The sequence below is a fragment of the Ranitomeya variabilis genome, chromosome 4 (genome assembly GCF_051348905.1).
Source record: "Ranitomeya variabilis isolate aRanVar5 chromosome 4, aRanVar5.hap1, whole genome shotgun sequence".
In the NCBI taxonomy this organism is placed as follows: domain Eukaryota; kingdom Metazoa; phylum Chordata; class Amphibia; order Anura; family Dendrobatidae; genus Ranitomeya; species Ranitomeya variabilis.
Genome location: NC_135235.1, coordinates 395,954,489 through 395,972,552, shown reverse-complemented (window position 1 = coordinate 395,972,552; position 18,064 = coordinate 395,954,489). Strand labels below are relative to the sequence as shown.

The 18,064-nt window shown below is 42.8% G+C and overlaps 1 protein-coding gene across 4 annotated transcripts in view; it reads right to left on the bottom strand.

Moving 5' to 3' along the window:
• Positions 1–18,064, bottom strand: part of LOC143764880 (membrane-spanning 4-domains subfamily A member 4A-like) — a 328,843-nt gene that overhangs the window by 206,959 nt on the left and 103,820 nt on the right. For all 4 annotated transcript variants that reach the window (XM_077250944.1, XM_077250946.1, XM_077250945.1 and 1 more), the window contains exons 2-3: positions 17,373–17,661; positions 2,467–2,577 (exon numbers count right to left, since the gene is read on the bottom strand). In XM_077250944.1, the coding sequence (XP_077107059.1) occupies positions 2,467–2,577; positions 17,373–17,648 (387 nt within the window). In that variant the 5' untranslated portion in view covers positions 17,649–17,661. The remainder of the gene's footprint in view (positions 1–2,466; positions 2,578–17,372; positions 17,662–18,064) is intronic.

The following is an 18,064-nucleotide window of genomic DNA, read 5'->3' as shown; positions in this document are numbered from 1 at the left end:
GTACCGGGGACTCACTAGGAGTGGTACCTGGCAGCTACCTGCAGGTCAAGCCTGACTTCACCATCAGGAGCTCCAGTGAACACCAGGTAGCCGATTAACTATGCCCCTCCTAGGCAAGCCCGGCCCCGTGGCACAGTGGGTCCATGAACCACATGCGCCACCTACATATGTAACATGAGGGTCTTCTACATTTTACCTCATCGTTCGCCAAAGCAGTTAATTTATTTCATAGCGGACTTTAATTTGTGTCAATGACACTTCTGTCTGTTGAGCCCCTTGGTCCCAAGCCCCTTGCGGGCCAAAGAAGATATTCAACAAGAACTTATATCAGTTGATTTATTGGTTGAGGTGGGCTGTCAGCTTTTGTACACAGATGACATAGGGCTAGAGGAGATGGAGGACGCAATGCAAATACCTAGCTTTATTGTTGATTCTGCAAACCATGATGATAGAGCACTGGCAGAGGTATTGGCACACTGAGTCAGGGAAAATCTAAAGTTGGGATCTAGGCATAAGGACAGGGAGCTCAGATCATTTCCCATTCTATGACAACAGTGATATGATTCATCGTTAATGTTGATGATGATTAAAACCTTATCGGGATGCTGAGGCAGTGATGCTATTGGATAAGGTGGGGAAGGGTTTGTGAATTCGGCATTAAAGATATGAGCCAATGACTGAACAGTAGATCTTCTGGGGCAAGATCTGCTTTATCTGCTGTCAACTTGGAAGAGGTTATGCCTTGATTGATATTACAGTAGGAGGTTCAACAGTGCCTGAAAGCTCTGGTGGTGGTCATGGTGGTTGCGAGTCCTGTGTGCGGACATCTTGGGTGTAGGAATTATTTTACTCATTGCCAGAGGACCACTCTATTGCACTGTCCAGGCTCTGCTGTTTTAAAATATACCATGTACATCATGACACATGAAGACTAGAAAGTATGTCTCTCCATCAGAGCATGAACTGGCATTACCTGCTGACAAGGAAAATGAAAACTGACCAGCAAAATAAGCAAGGCCCAAGCTGTAGTTTTTCTCATGATCATATTTCTGATAGCTGATCTAGATACACAAGTAGAGCCTGCTCATTGTCATCAACCTCATCTCCTGCTTTTCGTATTCTTATTCTTCTCTCTCCAATGCATCATCATTAAGCCTTTTATGTACCCAAGAATCCATTCAGTCATCCGTTTGTGTGGAAACTGACATCCCACATGTCCAAGTTTACTACAATTGATGGCAAACCTTCTGAATTGTACTACTTCTTGCGAAATAATAGCATGTACTTAGAATCAATGGAAGACACCCAGCCACTATAATTAAATAAAGACATCTCTGATTTGTAATTTCTTGTAGAGTGGGTTAATTTTTGCTATGCCTGGAATGTTGAGAGATGGAGTCAAAGACCCATGAAGATTAAATTTGGTTTATTTGTCAATGCATTTCGAAGTAGCACACTTCTTCCTCAGGACAAATCACAGTGACAGATACAAGTTACATGCGCATGTATAAATGAACCTTGTACTAAAAAAAATAAAAAGGGCGCGTGAAAACAGACCCCTTGAGTGTCATATGACTCATCCCTTGTTAAACTGAATAAAGTTTATCAGCAAAACAAAGTACTCGGAATTAACATAACATTATAAAATAAACACACAAATATAAATGGTATATGACATACTTTTCAAAAAATGTATTAAGATAAAAAATTGTAAAAAAAAAAGAAAATTAAATAAATATAAATAAAATGGACTAGATTGCAATAAAGCAAGGTAAAGTTAGAATTTATCTGTGTGTGATAATTTGTGTCCGTGAGAGAGTTATTAGGGTGTGCTGACATTGTGAACTACTAGAGAAGTTGTGGATTGATAGAATAAATGAACAACTGAATGGCTGAATGAATTAATTGCAAATTATTTAAAAAATGTTGCAATTAATTTATTTCACCATTCAGTTGTTCATTTATTCGATTAATCTAAGACTTCTCTAGTAGTTCACAATGTCAGCACACCCTAATAACTCTCTCACAAGGACACAAATGATCACAAGTTCTAGTTTTACCTGCTTTATTGCAATCTGGTCCATTTTATTATTTATTTATTTATTATTACTTTTTTTTTATCAGGGAATACAGATTTTACCTCAGAATTGAGAATTTTAATAATGACTGATCAATTCTGACAGAGAAAGAAGCAGATCTCTCTAATAAGATATATTTTCATGTGTGCTATTGATTTATGGAATAAAAATTAAAACAACTGTTAGTCTTCAAAACCTAAATTGAGAAGTTCACTGTCTTAGAAAATAAAGTCTCTGGCTTTTCAGGCACTAGGTTAATGAAAAAGAATCATTTAAGGTTAATCCCTCTTCCTTCTGTAAGGACTCGCTATTTGAACTCAGATCATTTCTAGTAGGACTCCATGTCAGGTGTAGGTGCATTACAGTACAGAATTATAATGGTACTTACAAAAATTGGCCCCCAAAACACAATACCACTTGGGAAAGTTATGGAGAAGCTGGTGAAACCCAGACCAATTCCCAAACCAATTTCCAAGATGGCCGAAATAATCAGTACAATCTGAAAAAAAGTAGGCAAAAAGATATAAAACATAATACATTTTAGGACGACTCTAGATATTTTGAAAAAACTGCAAATTTTCCCCACTGTTGTCCATTTTAAGTTATATATATCAGTATTCCCCAAGCAGTGTCAGGCTATGTGCCCACTTTGCAGATTAGTGTGCGAATGTTTCCGCACCGTTTAAAAAAAAACGCAGGTAAAACGCACTGTGGATTTACTGTGGATTTCCTGCATTTTTTGTGCGGATTCCACCTGCGGTTTTACATCTGCGGATTCCTATTATGGAGCAGGTGTAAAACGCTGCAGAATTCGCACAAAGAATTGATATGCTGCGGAAATACACCACAGCGTTTCCGTGCAGTATTTTCTGCACCGTGGGCACAGCGGGTTTGGTTTTTCTTAGGTTTACATGATACTGTACAACGCATGGAAAACAGCTGTGAATCCGCAGGCAAATCCACACCGTGTGCACATAGCCTCAATCCCCTTCCTTTTGGGTCCTCTGTAGTTTGGCGATATCATGTCACAGTATTACATTTTGGAACACTGATATTTCCGTTTTTGCATTTCCATTTTTTGCTCCTCTTCTCATGGCCATAACTTTTTTATTTTTCCATCAATATGGCCATGTGAGGGCTTGTTTTTTTGTGGGACGAGTTGTACTTTTGAATGGCACCATTGGTCGTACCATATTGTAAACTGGATAATGGGAAAAAAATCCAAATGCGGTGAAATTGCAAAAAAAGTGCAATCCCACAGTTGTTTTTTGGATTTTTTTTACCATGTTCACTAAATAATAACACTGACCTGCCATTATGATTCTCAAGGTCATTACGAGTTCACAGACACCAAACATGTAGGTACTTTTTTATTTAAGTGGTGAAAAAAAATCCAAAGTTTGTAAAGAAAAAAAATGTTGCCATTTTCCGAGACACGTAGCGTCTCCAATTTTTGGGATCTGGGGCCAGATGAGGGCTTATTTTTTGTGCACCAATCTGATGTTTTATTGATACCATTATCGTGTGCATATGATCTTTTGATCGCCCATTATTGCATTTTATTGCAATGTTGCAGCGAGCAAATATATAAACACTAGAGTTTCAATTTTTTTTACGTTACGCCGTTTATTAATTGGATTAATTCTTTTTATACATTGATAGATCCGACGATTCTGAACAACGGCGATAACAAATATGTGAATATTTGTGTTTTTTTTATTGTTTAATTTTGAATGGGGCGAATAGAGGGTGATTTGAACTTTTATATTTTTTCAATTTTTTTAATATTTTTTAAAACTTTTTTTTACTTTTTACTTGCTTCACTTTCCCCACCAGGCCAAAACTTACAATTCTGACCAGTGTCGATTGAATATTAAATTTGGAACGTATCAACATATCCTAGTGATAATGAGATTGTTTTTTCGCGACATGTTATACTTCATGTAAGTCATAAATTTTGGTCAATGTTTTTTGCGTTTATTTATGAAAATATCGAAAATTTTACCCAAAAATTGAAAATGTTGCAATTTAGAAATTTTTATGCATTGAAACCAGATAATTATATCACACAAAATAGTAAACAAATAAATGTCTACTTTATATCTACATTATTTTTGAAACATAATTTTTTTGTTAAGAAGTTAGAAGGGTTCAAAGTTGATCAGCAATTTCCCAGTTTTTCAACAAAGACACATCTGACTTCTGACATTTCAGGCACCGTCTCCATCTATTCCCAACCTGCACAAACTCCTTATACTGCTGATACCCCAATATTGAGCCGCTGCTGCCATATGTGTCCCTATTACTGCACCTGCTGTGTGTTACTGTGTGCCTCTAGATGGTCAAACAACCCTCTAGAATATACAGTAGTAATGTCAAGTGCAAGTGCCACAGAAAACAGTGCCCACATTTTGCCCCCTTGAAAGTAATAATTCCCTCTGTTGACACATGCCAACAGCAGACTCAGTGAAATTGCTGGTTAATAGTGACATTTGCCTATCTCTGCAGGCTTTGTGCCAGTCGCACAACTGCTATATAAACATGCACTATTTATTTAACCAATAGCAGAGTAATTTTTTATATCGCCTTTATGACAAACACCAACAGCAGACTCAGTGAAATTGCTGGTAAATAGTGACATTTGCGTATCCCAGCAGGCTTTGCGCCAGATAAATGCTAGATAAATATATGCTATTTTAGCAATAGGCGTGGAATATTATTTCGCAATTAGCTCTAAAAAAGAGGTTTAATATATGCTAGTATTCAGGAACATTATTTAGCTAAAAAAATAGTTTAGTATATGCTGGTACTATGAGTAATAGTATTTTGCTCTAAAAAGAGCTGTTTTATATATAATGCTACTGGATATGAAACCCTGCCTCTCTCTCCCTGCTCACTTAATCTGTTCCTACAGTATACGCAATGCAACCTAGCAGAGATTTGGAGCATGTACTTGCAATGATAACTCCCTGTCTTCCTTTTCCTCTCCCTTGTATTAAATCTGTCCCTACGCTATCTCAACCTAACAAAGAACTAATCTTCATTCTCAGTTGCTCTTAAAAGAGCTTTTTGGAATCAGAAACTCTCCCTATATGCTGCTTTCAATCTCCCTATGCTCACACTATGGTCTCACTATGCTGTTTCTGCATGTAATGTGAGCAAGATGGAACCGGCAGGACTTAAATATCCCCTATGAAGCTGTAAGGCCAGCCAATCACAGTGATGATACACCAAAGATGGCAACGGCATTACTGTGATTGGCAAGCAAGTCCATCATGTTCATTGCCTGCAAATAAAGTGCAAAACATGCTTGCGGGTCACTTGAATACACTGAGGCGAATAGATATTTACTTGCCGAGTAACAAATAGCCCAAATAGCGTACAATTTGTAAGAGTAACGAATAGTGCCAAATGTATTCACTCATCTACTATATAATTGTCTAAGGGTCACTTCCGTCTTTCTGTCTGTCCTTCTGTCTGTCTGTCTGTCTGTCTGTCTGTCTTTCTTTCTGTCACAGATATTCATTGGTCGCGGCCTCTGTCAGTCATGGAATCCAAGTCGCTGATTGGTCGTGGCAAAACAGCCTCGACCAATCAGCGGCGGGCACAGTCCGGAAGAAATTGGCCGCTCCTTCCTCCCTGCAGTCAGTGCCCGCTCCGTACTCCCCTCCGGTCACAGCGCCCGCTCCGTACTCCCCTCCGGTCACAGCGCCCACTCCATACTCCCCTCCGGTCACAGCGCCCGCTCCGTATTCCCCTCCGGTCACAGCGCCCGCTCCGTACTCCCCTCCGGTCACAGCGCCTGCTCCATACTCCCCTCCGGTCACAGAGCCCGCTCCGTACTCCCCTCCGGTCACAGCGCCCGCTCCGTACTCCCCTCTGGTCACAGCGCCCGCTCCGTACTCCCCTCCGGTCACAGGGCCCGCTCCGTACTCCCCTCCGGTCACAGCACCTGCTCCGTACTCCCCTCTGGTCACAGCACCCGCTCCGTACTCCCCTCCAGTCAGCGCTAACACAGGGTTAATGGCAGCGTTGACCGCGGTGTAACGCACTCGGTTAACGCTGCTATTAACCCTGTGTGACCAACTTTTTACTATTCATGCTGCCTATGCAGCATGCATAGTAAAAATATCTAATGTTAAAAATAATAAAAAAATAAAAAATAGTTACATACTCACCCTCTGGTGGCCCCCCGGATCGAAGCGGCCGGTTAATGATGCTCCTCGTGACACCCCGGTGACCGCTGCATGCAGTGCGGTCTTGCGAGATGATGACGCATAAGAAACTTTATTCTGCCATAGTCACATACAACGTTTCGGCCATTTTTTCAGTATGAGATAAAAATACTGTTAAATAGGGCCTGAGCTGTGCATTACAACAGTGTATTTTGTGGACCCCGATTCCCCACCTATGCTGCCGAAATACGTTACCAAAGTAGTCGTTTTCGCCTGTCAATCAGGCTGGTCTGGTCAAAAGGGCGTGGTGTCTTCCCCCAGATCTTGCTTAGTTTTCCGTTGGTGGCGTAGTGGTGTGCGCATGCCCAAGGTCCCGAATCCACTGCACAGGGGAGTTAAAAGAGCGCGATGTGCACTATTTCATTGGTGATCAGTGGGGGCGGCCATCTTCCTTTGGCCGCGCGTGCGCAGAAGCGGCGCTCTGCTGGCCGAGGCTTCAGGAAAATGGCAGATGGAGATCGCGGCGGCCATTTTCCTGAAGCCGAGATGCGAACTCTGCTTCAGGAAAATGGCCGCTGCGATCTCCATCTGCGCACGCGCGGCATCCCGCGGCCATTTTCCTGAAGCCGCGGCCAGCAGAGCGCCGCTTCTGCGCACGCGCGGCCAAAGGAAGATGGCCGCCCCCACCGATCACCAATGAAATAGTGCACATCGCGCTCTTTTAACTCCCCTGTGCAGTGGATTCGGGACCTTGGGCATGCGCAAACCACTACGCCACCAACGGAAAACTAAGCAAGATCTGGGGGAAGACACCACGCCCTTTTGACCAGACCAGCCTGATTGACAGGCGAAAACGGCTACTTTGGTAACGTATTTTGGCAGCATAGGTGGGGAATCGGCGTCCACAAAATACACTGTTGTAATGCACAGCTCAGGCCCTATTTAACAGTATTTTTATCTCATACTGAAAAAACGGGGTGACAGGTGCCCTTTAATGTGCTATGTGCTTCTGATGTTTTCCCTGCTTTAAAGGCTGAGTCACACATAATGATATCGTTAACGATATCGTTGCAACGTCACGCTTTTGGTGACATAGCAACGATCCCGCTAACGATCTCGTTATGTGTGACAGCGACCAATGATCAAGCCCCTGCTGGGAGATCGTTGGTCGATGGGAATGATCAGGACCATTTTTTGGTCGCTGATCATCCGCTGTCATCGCTGGATCGGTGTGTGTGACGCCGATCCAGCGATGTGTTCACTTGTAACCAGGGTAAATATCGGGTTACTAAGCGCAGGGCCGCGCTTAGTAACCCGATATTTACCCTGGTTACCATTGTAAAAGTAAAAAAAAACAAAACACTACATACTCACATTCTGATGTCTGTCACATCCCCCGCCGGCGTCCACAGGGTTAAAACTGCTTTCGGCAGGAGCGTTGCTAATGCACGCGCTGCTGCCGAGAGCTTCCCTGCGCTGACTGTGTCAGCGCCGGCCATAAAGCAGAGCACAGCGGTGACGTGACCGCTGTTACTGCCGGCGCTGACACATTCAGTGCAGGGAAGCTCTCGGCAGCAGCGCTTGCATTAGCAGCGCTCCTGCCGAAAGCAGTTTTAACCCTGTGGACGCCGGCGGGGGACGTGACAGACATCAGAATGTGAGTATGTAGTGTTTTGTTTTTTTTTTACTTTTACAATGGTAACCAGGGTAAATATCGGGTTACTAAGTGCGGCCCTGCACTTAGTAACCCGATGTTTACCCTTGTTACGCGGGTGCTGCAGGGGGACTTCGGCATCGTTGAAGACAGTTTCAACGATGCCGAAGTCGTTCTCCTGATCATTGGTCGCTGGAGAGAGCTGTCTGTGTGACAGCTCCCCAGCGACCACACAACGACTTACCAACGATCACGGCCAGGTCGTATCGCTGGTCGTGATTTTTGGTAAGTCGTTTAGTGTAACTCCAGCTTAAGTCTTTTTCTTTGACTCAAGACATTGTCTCCATGTAGTATATGGGATGTTTACATTGCAATATAATCTGTACTGCCTTTCTCTAGTTATCACTGTGGGTGAGTGGTGCTGCCTTGTGATTTCCTACTTTTTAGCAACTTTTTATATACACATTTTTTCATGTTGAACAAAGTTTATACATTTTTATCTATTGGTTTTCGTGTACATTTTTTCGTATGATGTAATTATGACTGAACTAAACACTTTACCCTTCCATGATAGTTTGCTGACACCTCATTATTTATAATCATTTTATTTGATACTTTTTTTGTAGAGGTGCCACAACTATAGACACAATTCCACCCCTTATATACCCTGCTGTAGTATATCACTTCTGCCCTCTATACATAGTGCCCTCCTGCAGTATATTGCTCCTGTCCTCTAAACACAGTTCCCTACTGCAAAACATGACTCCTATTATTTATATACAGCTCCATCCTTCAGAACATCACTCCTGTCCTCTATACACAGCCCCATCCTGTAGTATATCACTCCTGTCCTCTACACACAGCCTGTCTTGCTGTATATTACTCCTCTCATCAATATGCAGCTCCCTTCTGCAGTATACCGTTCCTCTCATCTTTGTACTGCTCCTCTCATGCAGTATATGACCCTTGTGCTATATACAGAGCCTCCTCCTGTAGTATATCTCTCCTGTCCTCTATACATGACTGGTGGTTCTGGTTCTGCATTCATGTAATTATGGTGGTTCTGGAAATGTATTCATGTACTGTTGGTGATTCTTGTGATGTATTCATGCATGTATTCTGGTTCTGGTGATGTGTTGCTGTACGGAACTGGATCTTGTGTTGTATTCATGTACTAAAGTTGGTTCTGGTGCTGTATTCATGAACCTATGATAATTCTAGTGATGAATTCATCTACTGTTATAATACATTCATGTACAGTACAGACCAAAAGTTTGGACACACCTCATTTAAAGATCTTTCTGTATTTTCATGACTATGAAAATTGTACATTCACACTGAAGGCATCAAAACTATGAATTAACACATGTGGAATTATATACTTAACAAAAAAATGTGAAACAACTGAAAATATGTCTTATATTCTACGTTCTTCAAAGTAGCCACCTTTTGCTTTGATGACTGCTTTGCACACTCTTGGCATTCTCTTGATGAGCTTCAAGAGGTAGTCACTGGGAATGGTCTTCCAACAATCTTGAAGGAGTTCCCAGAGATGTTTAGCACTTGTTGGCCCTTTTGCCTTCACTCTGTGGTCTAGCTCACGTCAAACATCTCGATTGGGTTCAGGTCTGGTGACTGTGGAGACTGTCATAATCCAGTTCTGAGTTTATGTTCAGCTGTCTTGTCTCTGAACTGTTCATGTTGGAGTTAATCCCCTCTGCCTCACTTTGAAGCTGGCTGAGCTATTTAAGTCCTCTGCAGCCTGTGGGCCAGTGTCTGCTATAGTTCATGCTGCACGGCTTGAGCACCTGACCTGTTCACTTGTACTAGTGTTCCTTTTTGCCTCTGACTGCCTGTACCCGTTTATGACTTGTTCTGACCTCTGGCTTGTATCCCGACTTCATCTTAAGTCTCATGTTTTGTTTACCACGTTCCCGGTAGGCTCTGACTTCTTGTTTGTCCCCGACCATTCTTCTGATTCCTCCTGTGTACTGCACTTATCTCTCTGTGTATGACCTTGGCTTGTCTGACTTCTCTTTTATTACCTGTGACACCTGTGTTGTAGTTCAGAATTGCTGTGCTGTGTGTACAACCTCTTTTCTTTAACCAGCACCCCCTGGTGGAGGTTGCACTATACTGCACTGCAGCAGCACATTACAGAGGCCAGGTCATCTGGCATAGCACCCCATCATTCTCCTTCTTGGTCAAATAGCCCTTTCACAACCTGGAGATGTGTTTGGGGTCATTGTCCTGTTGAAAAATAAATGATGGTCCAACTAAACGCAAACCAGATGGAATAGCATGCCGCTACAAGATGCTGTGGTAGCCATGCTGGTTCAGTATGCCTTCAATTTTGAATAAATCCCCAACAGTGTCACCAGCAAAGCACCCCCACACCATCACACCTCCTTCTCCATGCTTCACAGTGGGAACCAGGCATGTAGAGTCCAGCCGTTCACCTTTTCTGCGTCACACAAAGACATGGTGGTTGGAACCAAAGATCTCAGATTTTGACTCATCAGTAGTGTTGAGCGATACCGTCCGATACTTGAAAGTATCGGTATCGGAAAGTATCGGCCGATACCGGCAAAATATCGGATCCAATCCGATACCGATACCCGATACCAATACAAGTCAATGGGACTCAGGTATCGGACGGTATCCCTGATGGTTCCCAGGGTCTGAAGGAGAGGAAACTCTCCTTCAGGCCCTGGGAACCATATAAATGTGTAAAATAAAGAATTAAAATAAAAAATATCGCTATACTCACCTGTCCGACGCAGCCGGGACCTCGGCGATTGTAAGCGGCAGCGTTGTTTCTTTAAAATTCGCGCTTTTACTTGCTTACGTGAATTCCCGGCTTCTGATTGGTCAGGGCGGCCATGTTGCCGGGACTCGGACCAATCACAGCAAGCCGTGACGAAATTACGTCACGGCTTGCTGTGATTGGTCCGCGTCCCGGCAATATGGCGCCGTGACCAATCACAAGCCGTGACGTCACGGGAGGCTGGACACGCGCGCTTTTCAAAATAAGCGCGTGTCCAGCCTCCCGTGACGTCACGGCTTGTGATTGGTTAATGGCGGCCATGTTCCTGGGACGCGGACCAATCACAGCAAGCCGTGACGTAATTTCGTCACGGCTTGCTGTGATTGGTCCGCATCCCGGCAATATGGCGCCGTGACCAATCACAAGCTGTGACGTCACGGGAGGCTGGACACGCGCGCTTTTCAAAATAAGCGCGTGTCCAGCCTCCCGTGACGTCACGGCTTGTGATTGGTTAATGGCGGCCATGTTGCCGGGACGCGGACCAATCACAGCAAGCCGTGACGTAATTTCGTCACGGCTTGCTGTGATTGGTCCGAGTCCCGGCAACATGGCCGCCCTGACCAATCAGAAGCCGGGAATTCACGTAAGCAAGTAAAAGCGCGAATTTTAAAGAAACAACGCTGCCGCTTACAATCGCCGAGGTCCCGGCTGCGTCGGACAGGTGAGTATAGCGATTTTTTTTATTTTAATTCTTTCTTTTACACCTTTTTACATTAATGTTGTTTCGATACCGATATCCGATATTACAAAAATATCGGATCTCGGTATCGGAAATTCCGATACAGCAAGTATCGGCCGATACCCGATACTTGCAGCATCGGAATGCTCAACACTACTCATCAGACCAAAGCACAGATTTCCACTGGTCTAATGTCCATTCCTTATGTTCTTTAGCCCAAACAAGTCTCTTCTGCTTGTTGCCTGTCCTTAGCAGTGGTTTAGAGGCAGCTATTTTACCATGAAGGCCTGCTGCACAAAGTCTCCTAATAGTTGTTGTAGAGATGTGTCTGCTGCTAGAACTCTGTGTGGCACTGACCTGGTCTCTAATCTGAGATGCTGTTAACCTTCGATTTCTGGTGACTCGGATAAACTTATCCTCAGAAGCAGAGGTGACTCTTGGTCTTCCTTTCCTGGGGCGGTCCTCAGGTGAGCCAGTTTCTTTGTAGCGCTTGATAGTTTTTGCCACTGCGCTTGGGGACATTTTCAAAGTTTTCCCAATTTTTCAGACTGACTGACCTTCATTTCTTGAAGTAATGATGGCCGCATGTTTTTCTTTACTTAACTGCTTTTTTCTTGCCATAATACAAATTCTAATAGTCTATTCAGTAGGACTATTAACTGTGTATCCACCAGACTTCTGCACAACACAACTGATGGTCCCAACCCCATTTATATGGCAAGAAATCCCACTTATTAAACCTGACAGGGCACACCTGTGACGTGAAAACTATTCCCGGTGACTACCTCTAGAAGCTCATCAAGAGAATGCCAAGAGTGTGCAAAGCAGTCATCAAAGCAAAAGGTGGCTACTTTGAAGAACCTAGAATATAAGACATAATTTCAGTTGTTTCACATTTTTTTGTTAAGTATATAATTACACATGTGTTAATTCATTAATTCATAGTTTTGGTGCCTTCAGTGTGAATGTACAATTTTCATAGTCATGAAAATACAGAAAAATCTTTAAATGAGAAGGTGTGTCCAAACTTTTGGTCTGTACTGTATATGATATGTTATTTTACATATCATGTATATATATCAAACCTATATTCCATAGCTCATACGCAGGTAAGGGATACATCCACATGGGGAAAATTACTATAGAGTCATTTTTATTGTATCTTATCAACATTCTCAGCTGTGCAATACAAACTCCCCTATTTTGGAGGGACTGTCTCTTTTCTTAATAAAGGCCCTCATACACATCAAGCCACAGTTGGCTCATTCCACCAGTCTAATATTTCTGGAGGCCTCAGAACTCATTCCTGAGAGATGATGTTATGGGAGAGAAGGATTATTTAGACTAAAGATGCTTCTTTTAGAAACTCATCTACACTGCTCAAAATGATAAAGGGAACACTTAACCCTAGAACGCATACCTGGGGCCTCGCAGGTCTGCCAGGTTACTTGTTTTCTATTTTCTGTAAAAGTACTTTAGTTAGAATTTTGAAAATCTAGGTAATCCTCAGGTATATAGTTGTTAGTAATTTCCAGTTATTCATATATTTTTATGTTACAGACATTTCGGTATAACAACCTTTTTTGGTGACTACCCCATATTCATGCACCTGGGGCCTTTTAGGCCTGTACTAGATTTACATGTGATACTTTTGTTTACATGTGAAGGCAAATTACGGAGGCAATGATCCGATGTGGAATACGCTTTCTGGAACATCCAGAGCAAAGAGAAAAAAAAAGAAAGCGCTGCTATATTTGTCCAGCAAAGAAGGAAAGAAAATCGGAGCGTTTCTGTTCTACTCGCGAACAAAATGTATGCAAGGAACATTCAGCCGAAAAAATAATATGCGAGAATTGTAGGGGGAATATGTAAAGTTACAAATAAATATTCCTGCACAAAGTTTGCTACAACCAAAAAATGTTTTCATAAATAAATTGCATATAGAATGCCTATATTTGGCGTGCCCGTTTACTTACTTTTTTGTTGTTTTATGCACATAATTATGTTTTGAAATATACACATCTTAGGCTGTGTTCCCAGTAGTGCTGGGGTTCGCCAGAAGGGGATCCATAATGGATCTGACCTCCTGGTAACTCCAGCTAAGGCTGCCGGAATGGCGGGATTCCACCAGCCTTAGCTGGGGTCACCAGGAGGTCAGATCCATTACGGATCCCCTCCTGGCGGACCCCAGCGCTAGTTGGAATGCATCCTTACCTTGCAATTGTAAAATCAATTTTGAAAAGTATTTTTATTTGAGTTATTCCATGATAATTGTAAACAGGCCTAAAAGGCCCCAGGTGCGTGAATGTGTAGATTTCTATGGGTATGCGTTCTAGGGTTAAACAACAGAATATAACTCCAAGTAAATCAAACTTCTGTGAAATAAAACTGTCCACTTAGGAAGCAACACTGTCAATCAATTTCACATGCTGTTGTGCAAATGGAATAGACAACAGATGGAAATTATTGGCAATTATCAAGACACACTCAATAAAGGAGTGGTTCTGCAGATGGGGACCACAGACCACATCTCAGTACCAATGCTTTCTGGCTGATGTTTTGGTCACTTTTGAATGTTAGTTGTGCTTTCACACTCATGGTAACATGAGATGGACTCTGCAACCCACACAAGTGGCTCTGTTTGTGCAGCTCACCCAGGATGGCAGATCAATGCGAGCTGTGGCAAGAAAGTTTTCTGTGTCTGTCAGCGTAGAGTCCAGAGGCTGGAGGTGCTACCAGGAGACAAGCCAGTACACCATGAGATGTGGAGGAGGCGGTAGGAGGGCAACAACCCAGCGGCAGGACCACTACCTCAGCCTTTGTGCAAGGAGGAACAGGAGGAGCACTTCCAGAGCCATGCAAAATGATCTCCAGCAGGCCACAAATGTGCATGTGCCTGCAAAAACGGTTAGAAACCGACTCCATGAAGATGGTCTGAGTGTCCGACGTCCACAGATGGGGGTTATGCTCACAGCCCAACACCGTGCAGGATGCTTGACATTTGCCACAGAACACCAGGTTAAGCAAATCCGTCATTGGTGCCCTGGGCTCTTCACAGATGAAAGCAGGTTCACACTGAGCACATGTGACAGAGTCTGGAGATGCCGTGGAGAGCAATCTGATGCCTGCAACATCCTTCAGCATGACCGGTTTGGCAGTGGATCAGTAATGGTGTGGGGTGGCATTTCTTTGGAGGACCTCACAACCGTCCTTGTGCTCGTCAGAGGTAGCCTAACTGCCATTAGGTACCGAGATGAGATCCTCAGACCCCTTGTGAGAACATATGCTAGTGCAGTTGGCCCTGGGTTCCTCCTAATGCAGGACAATGCCAAACCTCATGTGGCTGGAGTGTGTCAGCAGTTCCTGCAAGATGAAGGTATTGAAGCTATGGACTGGCCCACCCGTTCCCCAGACCTGAATCCGATTGAATACAACTGGGACATCATGTCTCGCACCATTCACCAACATCACGTTACACCACAGACTGTCCAGGAGTTGGCGGATGCTCTGGGAGGAGATCATCCGCCGCCTTATCAGGAGCATGCCCAGGTGTTGTAGGGAGGTCATACAGGCACGTAGAGGCCACAAACACTACTGAGCATCATTTCCTAGTCTTGAGGCATTTCCACTGAAGTTGTATCAGCCTGTAACTTCATTTTCCACTATGATTTTGAGCATCATTCCAACTCCAGACCTCCGTGGAATATTAGTTGTGATTTATGTTGATAATTTTAGGTTTTATTGTTCTCAACACATTCCACTATGTAATGAATAAAGATTTACAACTGGAATATTTCTTTCAGTGATATCTAGGATGTGGGATTTTAGTGTTCCCTTTATTTTTTTGAGCAGTGTATAATGAATTTGGGTCTAAAGTTTAGAGCTCACTGATGCTAGGCCAGTTGTTCACCTCTAAATAATATTGCTTTTCTTTCTCTATAAAGTTTATCAAAGGTTTGCAAAAAACTTAGAAAGAAGGAATATAAACCAGCTCACCCGTGATGAATAAACAAATCTTCGGGAGCACGGACCCACTGTGTCCAGGCATGTAGAATCCAAAAAAAGAAAAGAATGTCCAGCATCATGACCAAGGAGCTTAGTCTCCAGAAATGCGTTGAGATTCTTACCCATATGGTTCGTGCTGAAGTCTGTATCCTCTATGCTTAAAAGTTTGTGAATAAAGAAAACTCTTTTTTACAGATTTGGTGAAGCTGGACATTCTTTTCTTTTAAAGGTTTGCAAAACCACAGAAATTCATGAAAAATGTTCATAATTTAAAATAATTGCCTACATTTTATTTGTTTAAAGTAGCAGACAGAAAAATACATAAAGCCTTCTTTGCTCCAATGCTAAATTTGTAATAGGCCTTCCATGCTTCTGTTCCATTTGAATTACTGATATCTTTATGTGGCCCAGTGGCCTTTATTGACCGCAGCATTTGGGTCTGTATGTGATTGCAAATCTGTTTATATACTTACCTTAAATTGTTTGTCATCCACTTCCGTCTGGACGTCCTCAAATCCCACAATCCACCGCGCCACACCGGAAGTATGCTGACCGCCGTATTGGAATGCCCAAGTGATGGGTATTCCAATATGGCACCCACTGGTGGTACCAGGCCCTTGCGCAGTACCACCAGTGGGTCATTGCCGGACCCCCCGCTGCTGGGACACCGCGCACACCTCACACTGCGCACACACCTCACACTGCACACACCTCACACTGCGCACACACCTCACACATCACACCACTCACATACCTCACACTGCACACCTCACTGCTCACAACAAATTCCAAGTGAAAAACTACAACTTCCAACAATCCTAGCGGTGGCGGCCATATTGGCGGGACAGAGTGCGGATCGCCGATCACATGGATGAGAGCAGGTGTGGCAGATGGATCCCAGAGATGCTGCTCTCCACGCTGCTGATCTCAGGGGTGCAAGGAGCAGAGAGTGGCAGAGACGGTAAGAGGAGGATCCTGACCACCGATAGGTGGGTGAGCACATGGGTGGGGGAAGTGACAAATTCTCAACACTGCAAAGCCTGCCCCTATCACAACATTATCGCTCTCCCGATGCAATAGCATCGGGCCTCCATCTAGTTTTATAATAAACGAGCTTATGCAGATTTGTGTGATTGTAATTAATATTTTACAATTCACAGTAAACACAGATTATGTTTTATATTCATATCTTAAGTCACAGACATTTAGTGTATAATTACACAATCTTGGTTTTTCCTATTTGTAACACTTTTGGATATGTTTGATTCTGAACTAAGTGTCATTGCAATATCTCTCCTTGTTGTCTCTGAAGAGAAGTTAATTACGGCACTTCCGTAAAGAGGTTGTCTACTACATATTTTATTTTAAAATTGTGCCCATGAACGAAAAAAGCACAGATGCATTCCTGGCCTCTATCACTCCCTGCACTGCTGCCTGTATCCTCTACCAAACTCCTTATTAACCCTTCTGGTCCTCAGTCTCTGTTTAGCTGCAAACTTCCCATTTTTTACAAGCTGGTGAGGGGGATGAGGAAGTAAGGAGACCAGTGGGAGATGCAGGCAGATGTATGGAGGGGTGTCAGGTGTCTGGTGGGTAAGTGTATGTTATTTTTTTGTTTTAATGACCAGTAATGTTTAGACAACCCCTTTACCTTGTACTTAAGGGCTGTGCAGGCAGTTGTAAATGGAGGCAATGTAGGTTTATGTGGAGAGAGATATCAAATGAGCAGTAGATAAACAGTAGAATACTTGCCCACAAATACAGTGCTGCACATTGCTGGCCAAGATTATGAAAAAAATAAACGATGGTTGCATAAACTGATGAGTATTCAGAAATTTCTAGTTAATTTTCTTTCTTTTTTGTAAGCTCGAAAAAACTTTTTAGATAATATGACAAATTAAAATTTAAATAATATAATGACAAAATAGGTACTTACTATTTAATGGCTACTTACCCCCAAGGCTTGTGGTTTGCTTTTCAGAAACGTTTGATAAAAAGGAGATGAAGGATGTGTATTTGGAGCCATTACATTAGCCACACTCCATTGTGGGGTCACAGTGGGAACAGCCCACATTTGTGTTGAAGGGGAGGCAGTATATGCAGGTATAGGTGGACAGACATTTTGCTGGTATGTTGGAACTGATGTAATCCAGTTAGGGACAGCTGAGGAAGCTTGGTTCTGTATGGTCTCATAAGTATGAGGAACATTTTCATTGTTTGTGGCAGACATTTTGGCGTTGGCACTGAAAGTAGAAATGTTAAGTGAGCTCAGCAACTATTAGAACTTATCTGCTTCTAATGCCCAACTTATAACTTCTTCAAGTGTTTATATCATATTTACAATTTAATCCTTTTACCCCTCCAAGGCTGTTTGAACCTCCATGACCAGGCCAAATTTTAGATTTCTGACCAGTGTCACTTTATGTTTATTTCAACAGATCCCGATGATCCCGAGAATGTTTTTTCATCACATATTGTACTTCATGATAGTGGTAAAAAGTATTCGATAGAACTTGCATTTATTTATTTGCAGTTTTTAAACTTTTAAATTTTATGCCCTTAACTCAGAGTTATGTCACACAAAATAGTTAATAAATAATAAATAATACATTTCCCACATCTGTACTTTACATTAGTTCAAATTTC